At 45.3% G+C, this 14,825-nt stretch overlaps 1 protein-coding gene across 3 annotated transcripts in view; it reads right to left on the bottom strand.

The window, feature by feature from the left end:
* Nucleotides 1-873: 873 nt before the first annotated feature.
* Nucleotides 874-14,825, bottom strand: part of rump (heterogeneous nuclear ribonucleoprotein rumpelstiltskin) — a 45,446-nt gene continuing 31,494 nt past the window's right edge. For 2 of the 3 annotated variants that reach the window (XM_075680079.1, XM_075680078.1), the window contains exons 10-12: nt 10,727-10,778; nt 7,078-7,161; nt 874-1,982 (exon numbers count right to left, since the gene is read on the bottom strand). In XM_075680079.1, coding sequence (XP_075536194.1) covers nt 1,927-1,982; nt 7,078-7,161; nt 10,727-10,778 — 192 coding nt within the window. In that variant the 3' untranslated portion in view covers nt 874-1,926. Of the gene's footprint in view, nt 1,983-7,077; nt 7,214-10,726; nt 10,779-14,825 lie in introns of all 3 variants that reach the window. The other variant, XR_012825908.1, reaches the window with a different exon arrangement.

Genomic DNA, 14,825 nt, shown 5'->3' with positions numbered 1-14,825 from the left:
GTTGGGAGTAGAGCAGGAAACATGCCACAAACTTCCAGAAGTGCCAACAAAGAGCACGAGAAGCCAGTGTGCATGAAGCTAATAGGAGGGAACTTTATGTGCATTTTCACTTACTGCTTTCAAGGGAACTCCATGCTGGCCACACACACACACACGCACACTAAAGAAAAATCGCAGCTGAAAGCATTCGGGCAGTAACGCGACGCAGACCAGTCATTCAAGGATATATTTTTTAAAGTTCCAAATGAAGTCTTGCATGAAAAGTGAATATAGTTTTCCCTTGCGCCAACGTACCAACAATAATTGCGAGGTGCACTAGCTTGGTGTTCATAATTTGGCTAGGCAGCACTTTTTACACAAAAGTTGCATGCCATTCCACATCTGCCTGAATACTTAGAACAAGCTGCAGCAAAACGTTATGCGAAGGAAAGGAATGTCCTATTGGTTCACTGCTAAAGACCATATGATAACAAAGTTCAAAGGAATAAAATTTTTTCAGAGGTGTAGCCTTGCAATAGTTACCTACTTCAATGAGACAGACCTCCAGATATCATTACTTGCATTGTGAAATGCAGATAGGAAAGAATGAGCAAAGGCCAATTTCATAAACCTAAGCTGAAACAGAGCCGAGCACTCTTGAACACCTATCTTTGAGCAATGGCCAATTCTAGTATATGTACACCACCAGCATGCCACTGAGACACGAGAAGTTGCAGGCAGGAGCGACCAGTTTGGCCGGCATGCCGGTTCAACCACTGCCAGACTTCCGAGAATGCACGAAATGACCAGCAGGGTTAGTCCGACGTGTTGTGAACAGTGGACACGGGCGCCGCATTAAGAAGCAAGGACACATCTCAAACAAGAGTAGTAGCACACGGAGACAAAGGAAGCTTTATTCTAGAAGCAACAAGGGTGGTTTCGCGGCAAGTGTGACCACCTGCCTCGTTATAGCTTGTAGAGCCCACGCCGCAGCCCACACAATCAAGAGAAATGGCGAGGCGACTTGCAATATGCGACTACTAAACTGTAGCATGAACTGAAGGCTTTTCCGACCAAAGTTGCAGACTGGTGCATGTGCAAATGTACATATGAGGATGCATCCATCAACGCCACTGCTCTGATGCTAAACAAAAGGAAGAAAAAGAACGACGAGAAAGGATAAAAACTTGTTGACGCTTGTGACTTATGGCAATTTATATTCAAAATACTTCAAAACTGAGTAGCAATTAAAAAAAAAAGAAACAATGCCCCGCACACTTCATCTGCACAATGGATAAGATATAAAGAAAAATAAAAGAATAGAAAAGACTACATCAAGGATGATTCGAAAGCAGGACGTGGTGCTGCAACGTCACAAAGGCTTGTCAAGTTTATGAGCCCCCTAACGCACCACTTGCCAATTCTTAGCTTTCTTCAGCAACACCACTCATAACGAAAACAAAGTTTGGGACCACTGGCAAAGAGAAAACAGTAAACAAGCACACGCAGGCAAAATCTGCTATTTTGTGAAGTGAGGATACTAAGAAAAAACATGACCAAATTTAAAACCAATGACCATCCTTGTCCTTGCAGGTCCTGGACTGAAAGTGATGATGTGCTTGGACTGTACAAGCAAGAGAAGCAGGCTTAAAAGAAAAGGAAGGACAGGACCATTTCCCCTCCACACAGCGCACGTGTGGCCAGCCGCTTCACAGTAATTGGAGCCAGCCATCATGCTTCGATGGACAGCTGTGGAATGGAGGAGGTGGAACTATACATTAGTGGGAGGATTTTTTTTTTTCTTGTCTGACGGTAGTACACAGGATGAAGACATCAAAGGCTGACAGTGAGAGAACATGGAAGAAAAAGACAGGAGCCCATGGAAAGAAGAAAAGAGGGGAGACCAGAACAATTGACGATGACAGAGGACACGACGACCCACGATGCTCAGTAGAGGCGCACATCAATCTGGCGATTCTCGATGCGGATACCGTGCATCATGTCTGGAGGGAAAGGGGGTCAAGGATTAATAAGATCGCAATGACAATCACACTATGACACTGAAGCTTAAAGGTGCAGCATTCTTATACAAGGGCCCCCACCTCAATGCTAAACTATTACTTTACAACAAGCTAGTTCTGGAATAGAAAACACGGACTACATTACAAGATATTGACAACACTGCTGTTTCCAATCTGCACTTAGTTATAAATTTAGCTACTTTCCACAAGTGTACGGATCCCCCCCCCCCACACACACACAAAAATAAGGCGTTGGAGGGGGTGATGAAAGAAGAAAAGAATTTTCCAATGTGTAGTTACGAATTACCTTCAACTCCGCAAACAAAAACACTCATACCCCTGTCAAGCGGACAAGTGCACTTACGGAGAGTGCACTCGGTTTTAAGTACACTCTACCAAATCTAAACGTCGCAAGCTGAGTGTACTCGCAGAAGAGTGCGCTCCGGTCGGAGTGCGTTCATTCATGGAACGCACTTTGCTGGTCGAGTACGTATCCTTGCCGCCAGCGGTTTCAACGGTACAAAATGTAATAAACAGAAAAAGGACACAGAATTCTAGCTGTTCAACAGCTTTTAACAAAATAATCAGAGCATAACTCGCCGATACTGTTCCAGCAGTATTAAGTGCCGCCTCGTCGCACGCCATCAAGCTTGTTCTGGATTGGCTAGGCGTTCGTCTTGGCCGGCCTTGACTTGCAAGGCTTACGATAAAAATACTTCCGTCTTTTTTCCTTGAGTAAATGTAGATTACAATTGCTTCTTTTTATTTACCGTATTTACACGATAGTAGGCTGACCTATTTTTTTCAAATTTGAGAATCCAAAGTTGGGGGGTCGACTTAGAATCGAAACCGAACCATGAACCGCTAGTAATGGCAAGAAAATCGAGAAATCAGGGACGCTACGGCGTGGTTCCAACTTTGTACCTACGTTTCCATGGTTACGGTACAAGCATAGCGCAATAATTTACCGTATTGCATGCATTTTGATGTCAATACAGGCAATGCCCACTTTGAAAGTTGGCGCTCCCAATCTGTGCCCATTGGCCACCGTACCTAGAGCGACAAACCTTCCGCCATAGAGTTCGGAAATGTATTGAACAATGTGATACGATCGTAGCTACATTAGCACCGTGAAGTGAATCAAGGAATTCACTAATACTCATTTTATTATTAGACCAACAAAACACTGATTGAATGTGAGTAACGTACTCACGAGGTAAAGGAAATCGCGTGCGGCCGCTTTCATCAGTCGCATGTACAGTCGCCAACCGTTTATTCGGACCTCATGGGGACTGCGGAAATGTCCTAATAAACAGGTGTCTGAAAAAGCAGATTAAGAAAAAAAAATAAAATCCTTTATTTCCACGCACTTATTCGGGCTCGGCAGTAGGCTTGAAGAAATCGTGAATGCGCCGTTGCACGCTGTTCCGTTTATGTGCAATCAGATAAGCCTAAATCTCTGAGAGGGTCGTACGGTCACTACATGCGGCTGAAAGCACAGTCACTGCTTGTACACGCTCCGCATGCGACGGCAGCGTAGCATGGTGCGTCACCTTCCGACTCAGATTCATCGTCCGGCGGTGCAGCAAAAACCTGACGAATGATCCCGCCGTCGTCGAGTTCTGCGCATGTCAATACAGCAGTGTCAGCACCTATGAAACTGTCAAATGAGACCGTGTCCGGAATCGCAATGCAACCACTGCGCAGTTCTCGGCAGAACATTTTCCGCGTCAGTAGGAAGCACATAGAAAGGCGACAAATCTTCGGCCTCCCAGCACCCGCTTGCCAGCATTCCCCAGCACAGTCTGCGCGGGCACTGTCGGCGCCATTAGACCCTTGACGCGATGTTTACGTATGCCGCGTTGGATCACCGAAACCTCGACACAGCGCACAAAGCAAACACCACCGTGCCGACACCAGTCGCACAAACGAAAAACGCGGCCTACTCGCAGCGTCGTGCTCGAAGAAACAAATCAGCTGCTGGATTGTCTTGACATGGCTTACTAAGCTGAAACCGGAACTGCTGTAGAGCCACTCTATCGAACCAGGCAGAAACGATGATGATGAGCGGGGATTTGCAGTAGCGCCACTTCGTGGGGCAGCAGGGAGGCTCCGTTCAAAACAAAAATGGCGTTCAGCAAATCGAACCATGCAATGGTCAGAGTCGGTGCATGGTGCCCTCGATCAAGTTGGCTCAAGGAATGTCCGAAAAATCAGACGAGAGGTTGCAAGGTGTCCGTATTTTCGGTAGTTGTTATACATTACGGTCTATGGGAAGAATGGCGGTGCCGCGAAGCTGACCGAATAATCGGGCATGTCCGAATTTTTGGAGTCCGGAAAATCAGTCGGCGACTGTAGCTTGTTTTGGTATCCCGCAGTGCGGCAGTGGCAGCTTCCAGTTGATGGATGGTCGTCATCTCGCAGCGAATGTGTTGTTGCGAATAAAGTTTCACGCTCAACCCACAGCGTATTGTTATTTCCCGAGCTTGTACAGAAGCTTTTTTTTCTTCTTTAAAGAAACATTTACTGCACGCACCGCGAGTGCAAGGCTCTTGTGGGAGCATCGATCATTGATGGAAACGTCGCCGTTTGGGGTGTGTTGGTAGTTGGCGGAAGAGCTTCTCTTCGAGATACAATTTTTTCGACGGCCACATGATTGTCAGTGCTTCTGTTGTGTCGAATCGTCGTGCCTGTCATGAGTGCCCCAAAGAACTGTCGGCGCTCATTCACAGCTGCATTCAAACAGGCTGCTATCCTCCATTCCGAGGAGACTAACAACTGCGCTGCAGGACGCAAGTTTGAAGTGAGTGAACGTGTGGTGCGGCAGTGACAGCTTCAGCACGAGGGAATTTTTTTCATGCGACTCCAAGCGCCGTGGTTTTCGCGGGCCTAAGTCAGGACGCTTTCCGGAGCTGGAAACGAAGCTTGCGGCGTACATGACGGATCTACGCGATCGATCACTGCTGGTCACATGCGAAATGATCACTCAACAAGCCCGTGTCTTCGCTTCGGAAGCAGGAATACTGAAGACAGAATTCAAAGCCAGCAGGGCTTGGGCCTCTAAATTTATGAAGAGGGCTGGCTTCTCCCTTCGTAGATGCACCAGCGTGTGCCAGAAGTTGCTGGCCGCATACGAGGATAAGGTCCTCGCCTTCCACAGGCACTTCCTAAAACTTCGAGAGTCCCGACAGTATTTGCTCGGCCAGATCGACAATGCCTACCAGACTCCCGTATACTTTGATAGGACCAGTAACACAACCGTGAGTGTTAAGGGAGCACGCTATGTAAACCTACTGACAACGGGCAACGAAAAGCTGCATTTCACGGTCATGTTGTCATGCTTGGCGGATGGCACCAAGCTTTGCCCGTACATCGTGTTTAAGAGGAAGACAATGCCTAAAGTGCTTCCCAAAGGCCTTGTGGTATGGGCGAATGCAAAGGGATTTATGACGGATGATATGGTAGTGGAATGGTACCATCTGGTGTGGCTCCTGAGGCCAGGGGCATCCCTCAAGAGAGACATCCCCAATCTGTTAGTGTTGGACTCTTTCCGGGGTCCCCTCACCAACAAGGTGAAAGCGGTGCTTCATAAGGAGCGCACCGACATGCTTGTAATCCCCAGTGGCTTGACGGGGCAGCTTCAGCCTCTCGACGTGGGGGTCAACAAGCCTTTTAAGAACCTGCTGCACCGCGAATACGCCTGGATTTCCAGAGGAAACCCTGACCTTACCCCAAGCGGGCGTGTGAGGAGGGCCTCCTTAGCTACTGTGTGCGGGCGGGTCCTCTCTGCGTGGGCGGCGGTACCGCGCAATGTTGTGGTGCACTCGTTCGCCAAATGTGGAAATGTGGACGCCACTTGACGACGATGTGCTGTGGGACCACAGCAGCTATGACGGCAACAGCACCAGTGAGGACTACTCCAGTGACGATGAGTAGTCATCAACCGTGGCAACAAATTTTTGTTGTGTGAAATGCGCTCGCACTTTTTTTTTTTTGAGGCATGTTATTTTTTTTTGGGGGGGGGGGAGGGTCAACCTACATTCGAGTCGACTTACAATCGTGTAAATACGGTATAATACAACTAAAGCAATCAATTTTTAGAAGTTTTTTTATTTTATTCTATATCTTCAAAAGAACATACTTTTAGTCTGTCGCCATTTCTTTAGTGCGAGTGCACTCTGTTTTCCCGTTTAGCACCGCATAGCCTAAAGTTTCACTCAAGGTCCCGAAGTGCACTCCCAGTAAGTGCACTTAATTTGACCGCTTGACAGGGGTATCAGTGCCAAAAATGTTTCATTTCACAGCAAGTTCTAGCTCCCTTCTTCCGTGCAAGAGCATTACAAAAGCACAATTCTAACTGAATAAGTAACTGAATAAACACCATTCAGGTTCACTATGAACTACTTCAATGAGTGTTGCTATTTCTTGCATACATTCCACTAAAGTAGCATTTAAATCTACTAGAAGAAAAAAAAAAAAAAAGCAAGCACAGCGAAGTCAATATAGCAAGCAAGCAGTTTTACACACCGCAACTTGCAGGCAGAACACAGCTGCAATGAGGTACTCATGGCTTTCTAGCCAACATGTTTATATGCTGCTCAAAGGGACCCTAAAGAAGAACTTAAAGCTGAGTTAGTATATTTCAGCTTCAATAGCAAAAGAGCAAGTGGGCAGAAGCACTGAAGCTAAAGTCCCCACACCCACCTACTATGATGTGGATTTTGATAGTGCCTGCTCATGTCTCATTTATTGGTAACTAATGAATGCATTACAATCTAAAGGAACAAACCATTCAAACTGTAAAGTTCCATATTAAAACAACCCAAATACGAGACAACGCACTGGCATACCGGTGCCAAAGTTTCTATAGGAAATTCAATGAAAGAAAGTTTGGGCTTCACTTTCCCCAACTAGTAATCGATCTTTTTTCAGAAATTACAAGCCTAAGTGATTTATTGTCCTTTTAAAGTGCCATCATCTTGCAGATGTAGCAGAAATTAAGAGTAAAATGGCAACGCCACTTGCCGTACGCAAGGTAAGTGTGTACTCATGCACAAGGTCAGCCGTCAAAGGATACCAACAGCTCGCTGGGCATCCCGCTCGGAGTTGAAGCGCACAATTGCGGTACCACGTCCCTTCATGTCGGTGTACCGCACGCTCCCTGCATCAAAAACCAAAGGAGGACCTCGAACTGGGCTGCTTGCTGCGAGGAGCTTGAAGAAAAAAAGACCAAGGCGTGGCCTCAGAACGCAGTTTCTAAGGCTGCTGTCATGCAGGTCCGCCTTGTGGGTATGCGAAGCACAGCTTCAGGCTGTCAACTTCCCCGCCAACCTTTAAGGGGTACTGGCATCAAAAACTTGCTTTTCTTGCTTGGAAATTCCAGGAATCTTGACATTGTGGATCGCAAATCAAATTCATAAATACTGCTTAGGATATTTACTTTTATTCCTTTTCTTTCTTTTTTTGCTATTTCGTTTAAGGTCTCGGAACTGCACAGCATGTTATGAGATGCACTGTAGTGGGCAGCTCCACGCCGAGTTTTCTGTTTCTTCAACTGTTTAAACGTATGTGGACATCTAGACTCGAATTTCGCCCCTATCGAACCACAACCTCTGCGGCTGAGGAATTGAACTCAGCTTCATGCCCAGCAGCAGAACAACATAGCTGCCACAGTGGTAGGGAAGTTTTCAATCACTCACCACGACAGAGCAATTATGAAATAGCTAATCCAGACAGAGGAGCAAATTTCATGAGTCTCGCAGATTTGTGAGCTCTGCATCGCAATGTGGCAAGAAAGTTAAATACAATCCAAATTTTCGTGCCTGTACCCCTTCCAAGGTGTACACACAACACCAGAAAAGAGACGAGGTCACCAGCACTCAACCAGGATTGCGTCCTGCAGCCAGAAATGTATAGCAAAGAACTTGCAAGACGGCTTTAAGTGTTCCACACAGGTTGTTTCAGTATCACACATGGCTATTCAGAAACCTTTTGAAGGACACAAGCTTTGGAAAAGGCAAATGCACAGCTGGAACATTTACCAGCCAGGCACATGGCAACACAATAACTGGAGAAAATTTTGTTAATGAGTATTTTGGCTGTAACAACCATATCCCTAAAATGGGTATTTTGACTATGTATCTGCACTCTGGAAGATATTTAACCACATGATCTAACTTTGATGACAACCACAATCGTTCTACTGCCTCACTTCTTGAGCATCCTCACAATGAGTTTGGTTTACACTGTGAATTTTAAGCTTCGGGCATTTTATTTATACAAGATACTGTGACCTTCAACCAGGCAAGGAGGTTTTATAGAAAGGTACTTTAGAAAGGTACCAGTTTCATATGGAAGGGACCCTTCTCCCACTGAACCATCACGAGATTTCCAGACAAGCACTAAAACGCATTTCGCCTATGTTTTTTCAGTCAGGCACAGCTACCCTCAAGGATAAATAGCACCCACTATGCCATGAGTTCTTCAGCATATTGTTGTGGGCCATTTTCAAATATCCAACCAATGGCACCTAGTCACACTTCTTTCATTGTGCACAAAATAAAGTAGTTCCACATATGGGCCCAACTTTAGGCAAGTAACGACAGAAAACATCTGAACAGTAGCTCACAAAATGATTAGACACGTTATTCCCTATAGTGTCTTGATGGTGGTCTGTAAGCACTAAGTATATTGTGGAGGTAAGAAAAACCACTGCTTTCATCACTTGAAGGGCCCCTAAACCACTTCCACAGTTTTTATTTACATTGTTTAAAGTATGTTGTGACAATGATCTTTCGTGAACATGGCCTCTCTTATGTGCCACGGAGTCCTGTACGAGAAGAAAGGGGGGTTGATCGAGGGGCTCGATTTTATTAGTCATATCACAAGAAGCCAACAAACACTGATACCAAGGACAACATAGGGGTAATTCTGCTTAAGCACAAGTAATTTCCCTTATGTTGTCCTTGGTATCGGTGTTTGTTGGCTTCTTATGATATGACGGAGTCCTGTATGCGACTTCACCAGTGTGAAAGTGTGAAAGCCAAACACAGGTGGAGCGCCACCTTTGTTTCACAGGAAGGAGCATGGGCTGACCCACTTTGTGTATTCATCCTTTTATGAAACGTTTGTGGGGAAGGTAGTAAAAGAAACTGATGGCCACACCAGACATTTGTCAAATGTCTGCAGATTTGCTATTATGGCATTCTTCCAAAAAGTCTTGTGGCTGTGTGTTCATTGTAGATGTGTACACGGCTGCCTCTATATAACCAATTTTCGAGCCCAGAGTGGTTTAGGGACTCTTTAATGCAATGGCACTACCGGTTAAAGACACTATACATGTCAATTCAGACACCGCCCCTTCAGTGTCATGGGAAAAGTGTGTTGCTGTTTCCTAAACTTGAATGAGTGTGCTTGTGCCTTATCATGCTTGAGCATAAAATGACAGTCGTACCCCATTACAATGACAAATGAATAATTCAAGTGCATTTTGTGAACCACTCAAAGAATGGCACGATCCTCAAATCATGGCGAGCCTCGAGAACTGGACATATGCAAGACAAGAAAAGCGCTTTAGAGAAAAGAATTATGAAGTATGCGTTTTTATGCTCATTGCTCAGAAAGGAACTTAATTTCGGTGGGCTATGCTGATACATATTTAATTTTTGGTTAGCAGCGCAACAATCCTGATGGGAAGCAAGAGAAGTGACAGCAAAATTCCCATATGTAGGGTCCTGAATATTTTGCTGCACGTGTTCAAAAAAAGGTTTTGCGCTCACCGCTCCACTGTTCTCACTTAAATTTTTGCAGAACTGTCGTATTTTGGCATCTACTTCGTTTAGTATAACAATGGACACGGGTAATTGCCTGGTATTTCAAGAAAAAAAGTGCAAATTTGCCTGCATTGTTGTCATCCTGTTGTCATCCCACAGCAAACGTGGGATGAAAAAAAACTAATTTGTTTTTGCAGGAAATTTAAACGGCGCAATGATCGCACCCCTGAATTTGCGTGAATTCTTTTTGACAAAAAAGTGCCATCATTATGCAAGTAAATACGGTACTGTTTTCATTTTGTGAACGCTGTCCTCACTTTGTTATTCAGCTTACATTAGAGGTTAAGTTTTATTTGTTCTGGCTTCAGACATTTGGGGGTCGACTTAGAATCCGGACCGGCCTAGGTTAAGAGTATATACGGTAATGAGCAAAGGAACAAAATTTTTAACTTAGCAGACGCACGTAAGGGTGACAAACATTATTTCCCCTTCTTTAATTCTACACCTGCATGATCTGGATATTTCACCCAGTTCCTGGAACTGGAAGTTTGTTTTTCACTGCATGTACTGCTGCATATAGTATGACGTTTGACAGTTAATTAAATTATGGGGTTTTACGTGCCAAAACCACTTTCTGATTATGAGGCACGCCGTAGTGGAGGACTCCGGAAATTTCGACCACCTGGGTTTCTTTAACGTGCGCCTAAATCTAAGGACATGGGCGTTTTCGCATTTCGCCCCCATCGAAATGCGGCCGCCGTGGCCGGGATTCGATCCCGCGATCTCGTGCTCAGCAGCCCAACACCATAGCCACTGAGCAACCACGGCGGGTGACGTTCGACAGTATTCATCAACACATTGCATTAGCGAATGGGAACATCATGGAAAATGCAAGCAGGCTTTGCTTCAAAGAACTGTCTCTGGTTTTATACAGCGAAGGTGGGAGTAACTCACCAACATCCCGGAAACGATCACGCAGGTTCTGCCAGCTGTAGCCCATGGGAAGCTGCAAAGAAAAAAGCAGCAATCAGAAACTCCTTGCAGAGGTACACAGTGCTGCCAAAACCTGCGCTTGAAAACTCTTTAACTCTCCGATTTTGATGAAACTTGCCGAGTTTAGATATTTCAATGTGCTAGGTTCAAATATACATCCAGTTTTCTCGCAGAATAAATAAATTTACAGAAATAAAGGAATTCAACTTTATTGTACAATTTGCTTGGAGATGAGCTATTTACCAAACTATACAAGGCATAATAAAAATTGACATACGAAAATTAGGCGGAACCAGCAAAGAGTGCAAATTAGCAAGAATGGTGTTCTAACCCAATTCTATATCAACATTGCGAACTACAGTGTGAGAAATTCATCTAACTGCTAAAAATGGAAACATTAAAAAGAATTGTCTAATAAATGTAACAACGTTATTTTGTTAATTCACACTGAACACAGCTTTGCCTTTCTGGAAAAAAGAAAAAGTTACAGTGATAGCACAAGTAGAAGCAGAGATAAATCTCCTCCAGGTATGCCATTGTCATCAAAATTGTGGTTTTGAGAAAACAACAAAATACATTTCAGAACCAATATATTGAAAGAACGTTTGAGAAAAACTGCACCAAAAGACATTGGCAGGAATCAAATACTTTAATTCATGGCCATTTGGCCGTTGCCAGTTGACAACATAGCACGCACTGCGAGTGTGTTCAGTTTAAAAGGACTACAACGCAGTGCACTTATAACAATATCAAGAAGAACGAAAAATCACATCGTTATTAACCGATTATCGCTATATCTGGACTGCCCTACATGCCTTTAAAGCTCCGAAACCAAATTTGCCACTTCTGCTAAAAAACAGACATTGTATAAAGTAGACTGAAAAATAAAACTTATTTATACCTATAAACAGCACATGAAGTGTTAGGTGCAATGAAATAGTCAGAAGTCCAGACTTGCTTTAGAGGGAGTTTCAGGTTCATAACTGCAATGTCCAGCTGCGGCACGAACATTAGCGGCAATAATTAGCATGCGTGAAATAACGAGCGACTCTGCCGACGACAGTGCACTCCGCAGGAACATCAGGCTCATTGTCAATCTCGTTGCCCCTGTTGCACACTGCTACCGTCTGTCGCGACAACAATCGCTTGATCGGTCATCTCTTCGTATAACAAGGCAGCACTATCTGCACTCAGAAACTCCTCCATCCAAGCACCACCTGTTTCATAGTCAGTAGCGATGTGCCGTAGCGATGTGAGAATCACTTTCGGAAGTTTCTTGCATCTTGCACATTTCTGCCCGTAAGGATTCATGGAATGAAACTTTGGCAGATCTCCTGCATATATAGTGCTGCCCTCACGAGACAAACACAATGGCAGCCATTGTCGTTTGAGTGCGTGTGGTCCTTGGAGCCAATCACTACTCACCATCTTGATCACGCGTTCAAAGTGGCCAATAATAGCATGCATGGTGCATTTCTTTTGCTGTTGTTTTTTCGTGCCCACAGAGCCGGCAATGTCGCCGACCGATGAAAAAAAACAAATGTGAGCTTGCGAATAATACCAAAATGGCGCTGGCAGAGTGTGTAGCTATAGAGTTATGCGCGACAAAAATTGGGCACGATTTGTCCCAAACTTAAAGAGAAACGCTTGGGGACTCTCATCTTTAGGTCACAATAACGGAAGAAATATGATGTTTTTTGTAACCAAATTTCGGAGATTGGTGCGGAATCACATCAGGAACGCACAAATTAAATATTAGAATTTTGGGCAGATTTTCAGTCCCAAAGACCTGGGTCTAACTCTAAGGGGGGACCCAGTTTCAGAGACCTAAAAATCTATATCTTGAAAACGGTATTTTTAGAATTTTGAACTATTATTCTACCACTTTGGTTTAGAATGTGCAAAATTTGGCAATGTTTTAGCCCTAATATAAATTCTTGGCACCAGCGTGGGCTAAATTTGAGCCACAGTTTCCGTAAAAAGCTTTTTCCACAACGTGTGACGGTCCTCGCAGTCGTTCGGTCTTTATCGTTTGAAAGAGCATTCTCTCGTCTTCATTTACCCACCACCACCGGCTCTGTCCGCACATTGGGAGTGAAGAAATTTTACCTCAACAAGGAAACCCAATGCGTGGTACAATTGGTCGACAAAGGCATGTGATCCTCAGCTAGTCACGTCATTGGCTGGACTGACGTCGCTTGCATCACTCCCTGGCCGCTACACACACCGTGCGTGCCAACAAGGTTTCCCACACTGACAGCGATGCCGACCTCAACTCTGAAGTTCACTACGAAGTACAAATTTAGAAAAAGAAAGGAAGAGGAAGTCACCGTACAACGCCGAGAAATGATGCTCTGCCGTGCCACCTCCCCGTGACATCGATAAAGGCGCGTTTACAGTCCCGACGTTATCGGTGCACGGGCGAGCGTTGCTCGACACTGGGTGCGTCACAGTCTGTTGGCCGCATCCAGTTATACTGGCTGCACCAGTGTGTTGAACCATCTGTCTAACTATAGATGCTGCTGTTTTCGCCAACGTGATGCATGCTCTCACGCTACGTCGGACTATATTCAGCCCGCCTGCTCCCGCTGTCGAGCGATGCCGGAGATTCCGATGGTGTGTTAGGCCTAGTCTCCCAAAGCGCTCCAGATAACGGTCGCGTTTTATTGACGCTTTGCCACGGCGCTACTATTCTGCAGCCAGAATTTTTGTGGTGTATGGACGGTGAAGCTCAAGGTAAACTTCAAGCACAAGCTTCAACTCTTGCTACTGACCGAAAATCTGAACTACTAGATCGCGTTGACATCGCTGCCAGGACAAACGAGTTGGCTATGTCTGCCAAAAACTTGCAGCAGGTACTCGGAAGGCATCACCGTAGTGACACTAGCCAGACAGACTACATTCCTGGAGGCTACTAATGCAATAGCCCTTGTATATATTCAAATATTTTGTGGTGTTATCAAAATAAGCTCATTTTGTTTTTTCAAGTTTTCTCCAAATCTTTTTTTGAGCATTCATCTACCTCTGCTACAAATTGCACGCGGCAACATTGCAGTGTTACGCCGAACGTGGCCGCTTTCCGTAACGATTTCACTAATTTGTGAGCTGGCTAGGCCTACTTCGACATCGTCCGCAACTTCGCCATCATTTGCGGTTGGCGGTAAGCTATTCTCGATGCTTTCTGAAAGTTATAAGCTGATTGCTTTTTTTTCCCGAACTTGTGCTTCGTGGCGAACTTCCTCGGTGGGCACTTGTCACAAACCTACAACTGAGAACGACGAGACACGCCGTCACATCGCCTGCGAGTGGAGCAGACGACGGGAACCTCGCGCAGCCAACCACAGCACGCGTTTTTGGTCACGTGTGCTGATCAATGAATCGGATCGCACATTCTGACTTTTTTCTCCCCGGATTTCAACGTCACTGGCGTACCGACAGAGTCACTTTTGGCGGGAAATTAAAGAAGGAAGGCCCCTCTTTCCAACGAGACCAAGATGGCTGTGATCATGCGTATAGAAAGAGCCGACGAAATACTCTTCCGTGAGATTCGAAACTTGGTGAATTAAAGGAATATTAGCTGTAGATATTGAAAATTTCATTTTCAAAAAATCGATTTTTTCGCCGCAAGGAGCCGTGTCCCCCCTTAAAGGTCCCCTGAAACAGTTCGGACAAATTTTGTAGACGCGTAGGGTACAGCTTAAGTAGAACATTTGCACCACAATTTAAGTGAAGCGTTACGTATTAATGGAGCTACAAGCGATTACATGTTACCCTCCTCCCTAGCCATGCTTTTCCTCGTCAACTCGTTCGCCGAGCAATCGGGGCTAAGCTCCGCCTTCACTGGTTCCGCGTCACGATGAGACGTCACATCATCCACTTCCGGTTGTTTTGGAGCCCGCCCCCGTCCGCGCGAGACCTCTCCGCTAGCCGCTTGGCTGTCGGCCCCAAGCGAAAGCTATCGAAGCAGCTTGCGTTGCGAGCATTCTGTCGTAGCGCTGAACGTGTCAGATATTCCGGTAATCACGCACTAGCCGAAGATTTCACGGTGGAGGCATAAACT

Source organism: Dermacentor variabilis, chromosome 2 (assembly GCF_050947875.1).
Source record: "Dermacentor variabilis isolate Ectoservices chromosome 2, ASM5094787v1, whole genome shotgun sequence".
In the NCBI taxonomy this organism is placed as follows: Eukaryota; Metazoa; Arthropoda; class Arachnida; order Ixodida; family Ixodidae; genus Dermacentor; species Dermacentor variabilis.
The sequence above is the reverse complement of the archived record's forward strand: the minus strand, read 5'-3'. Positions and strand labels throughout refer to the sequence as shown.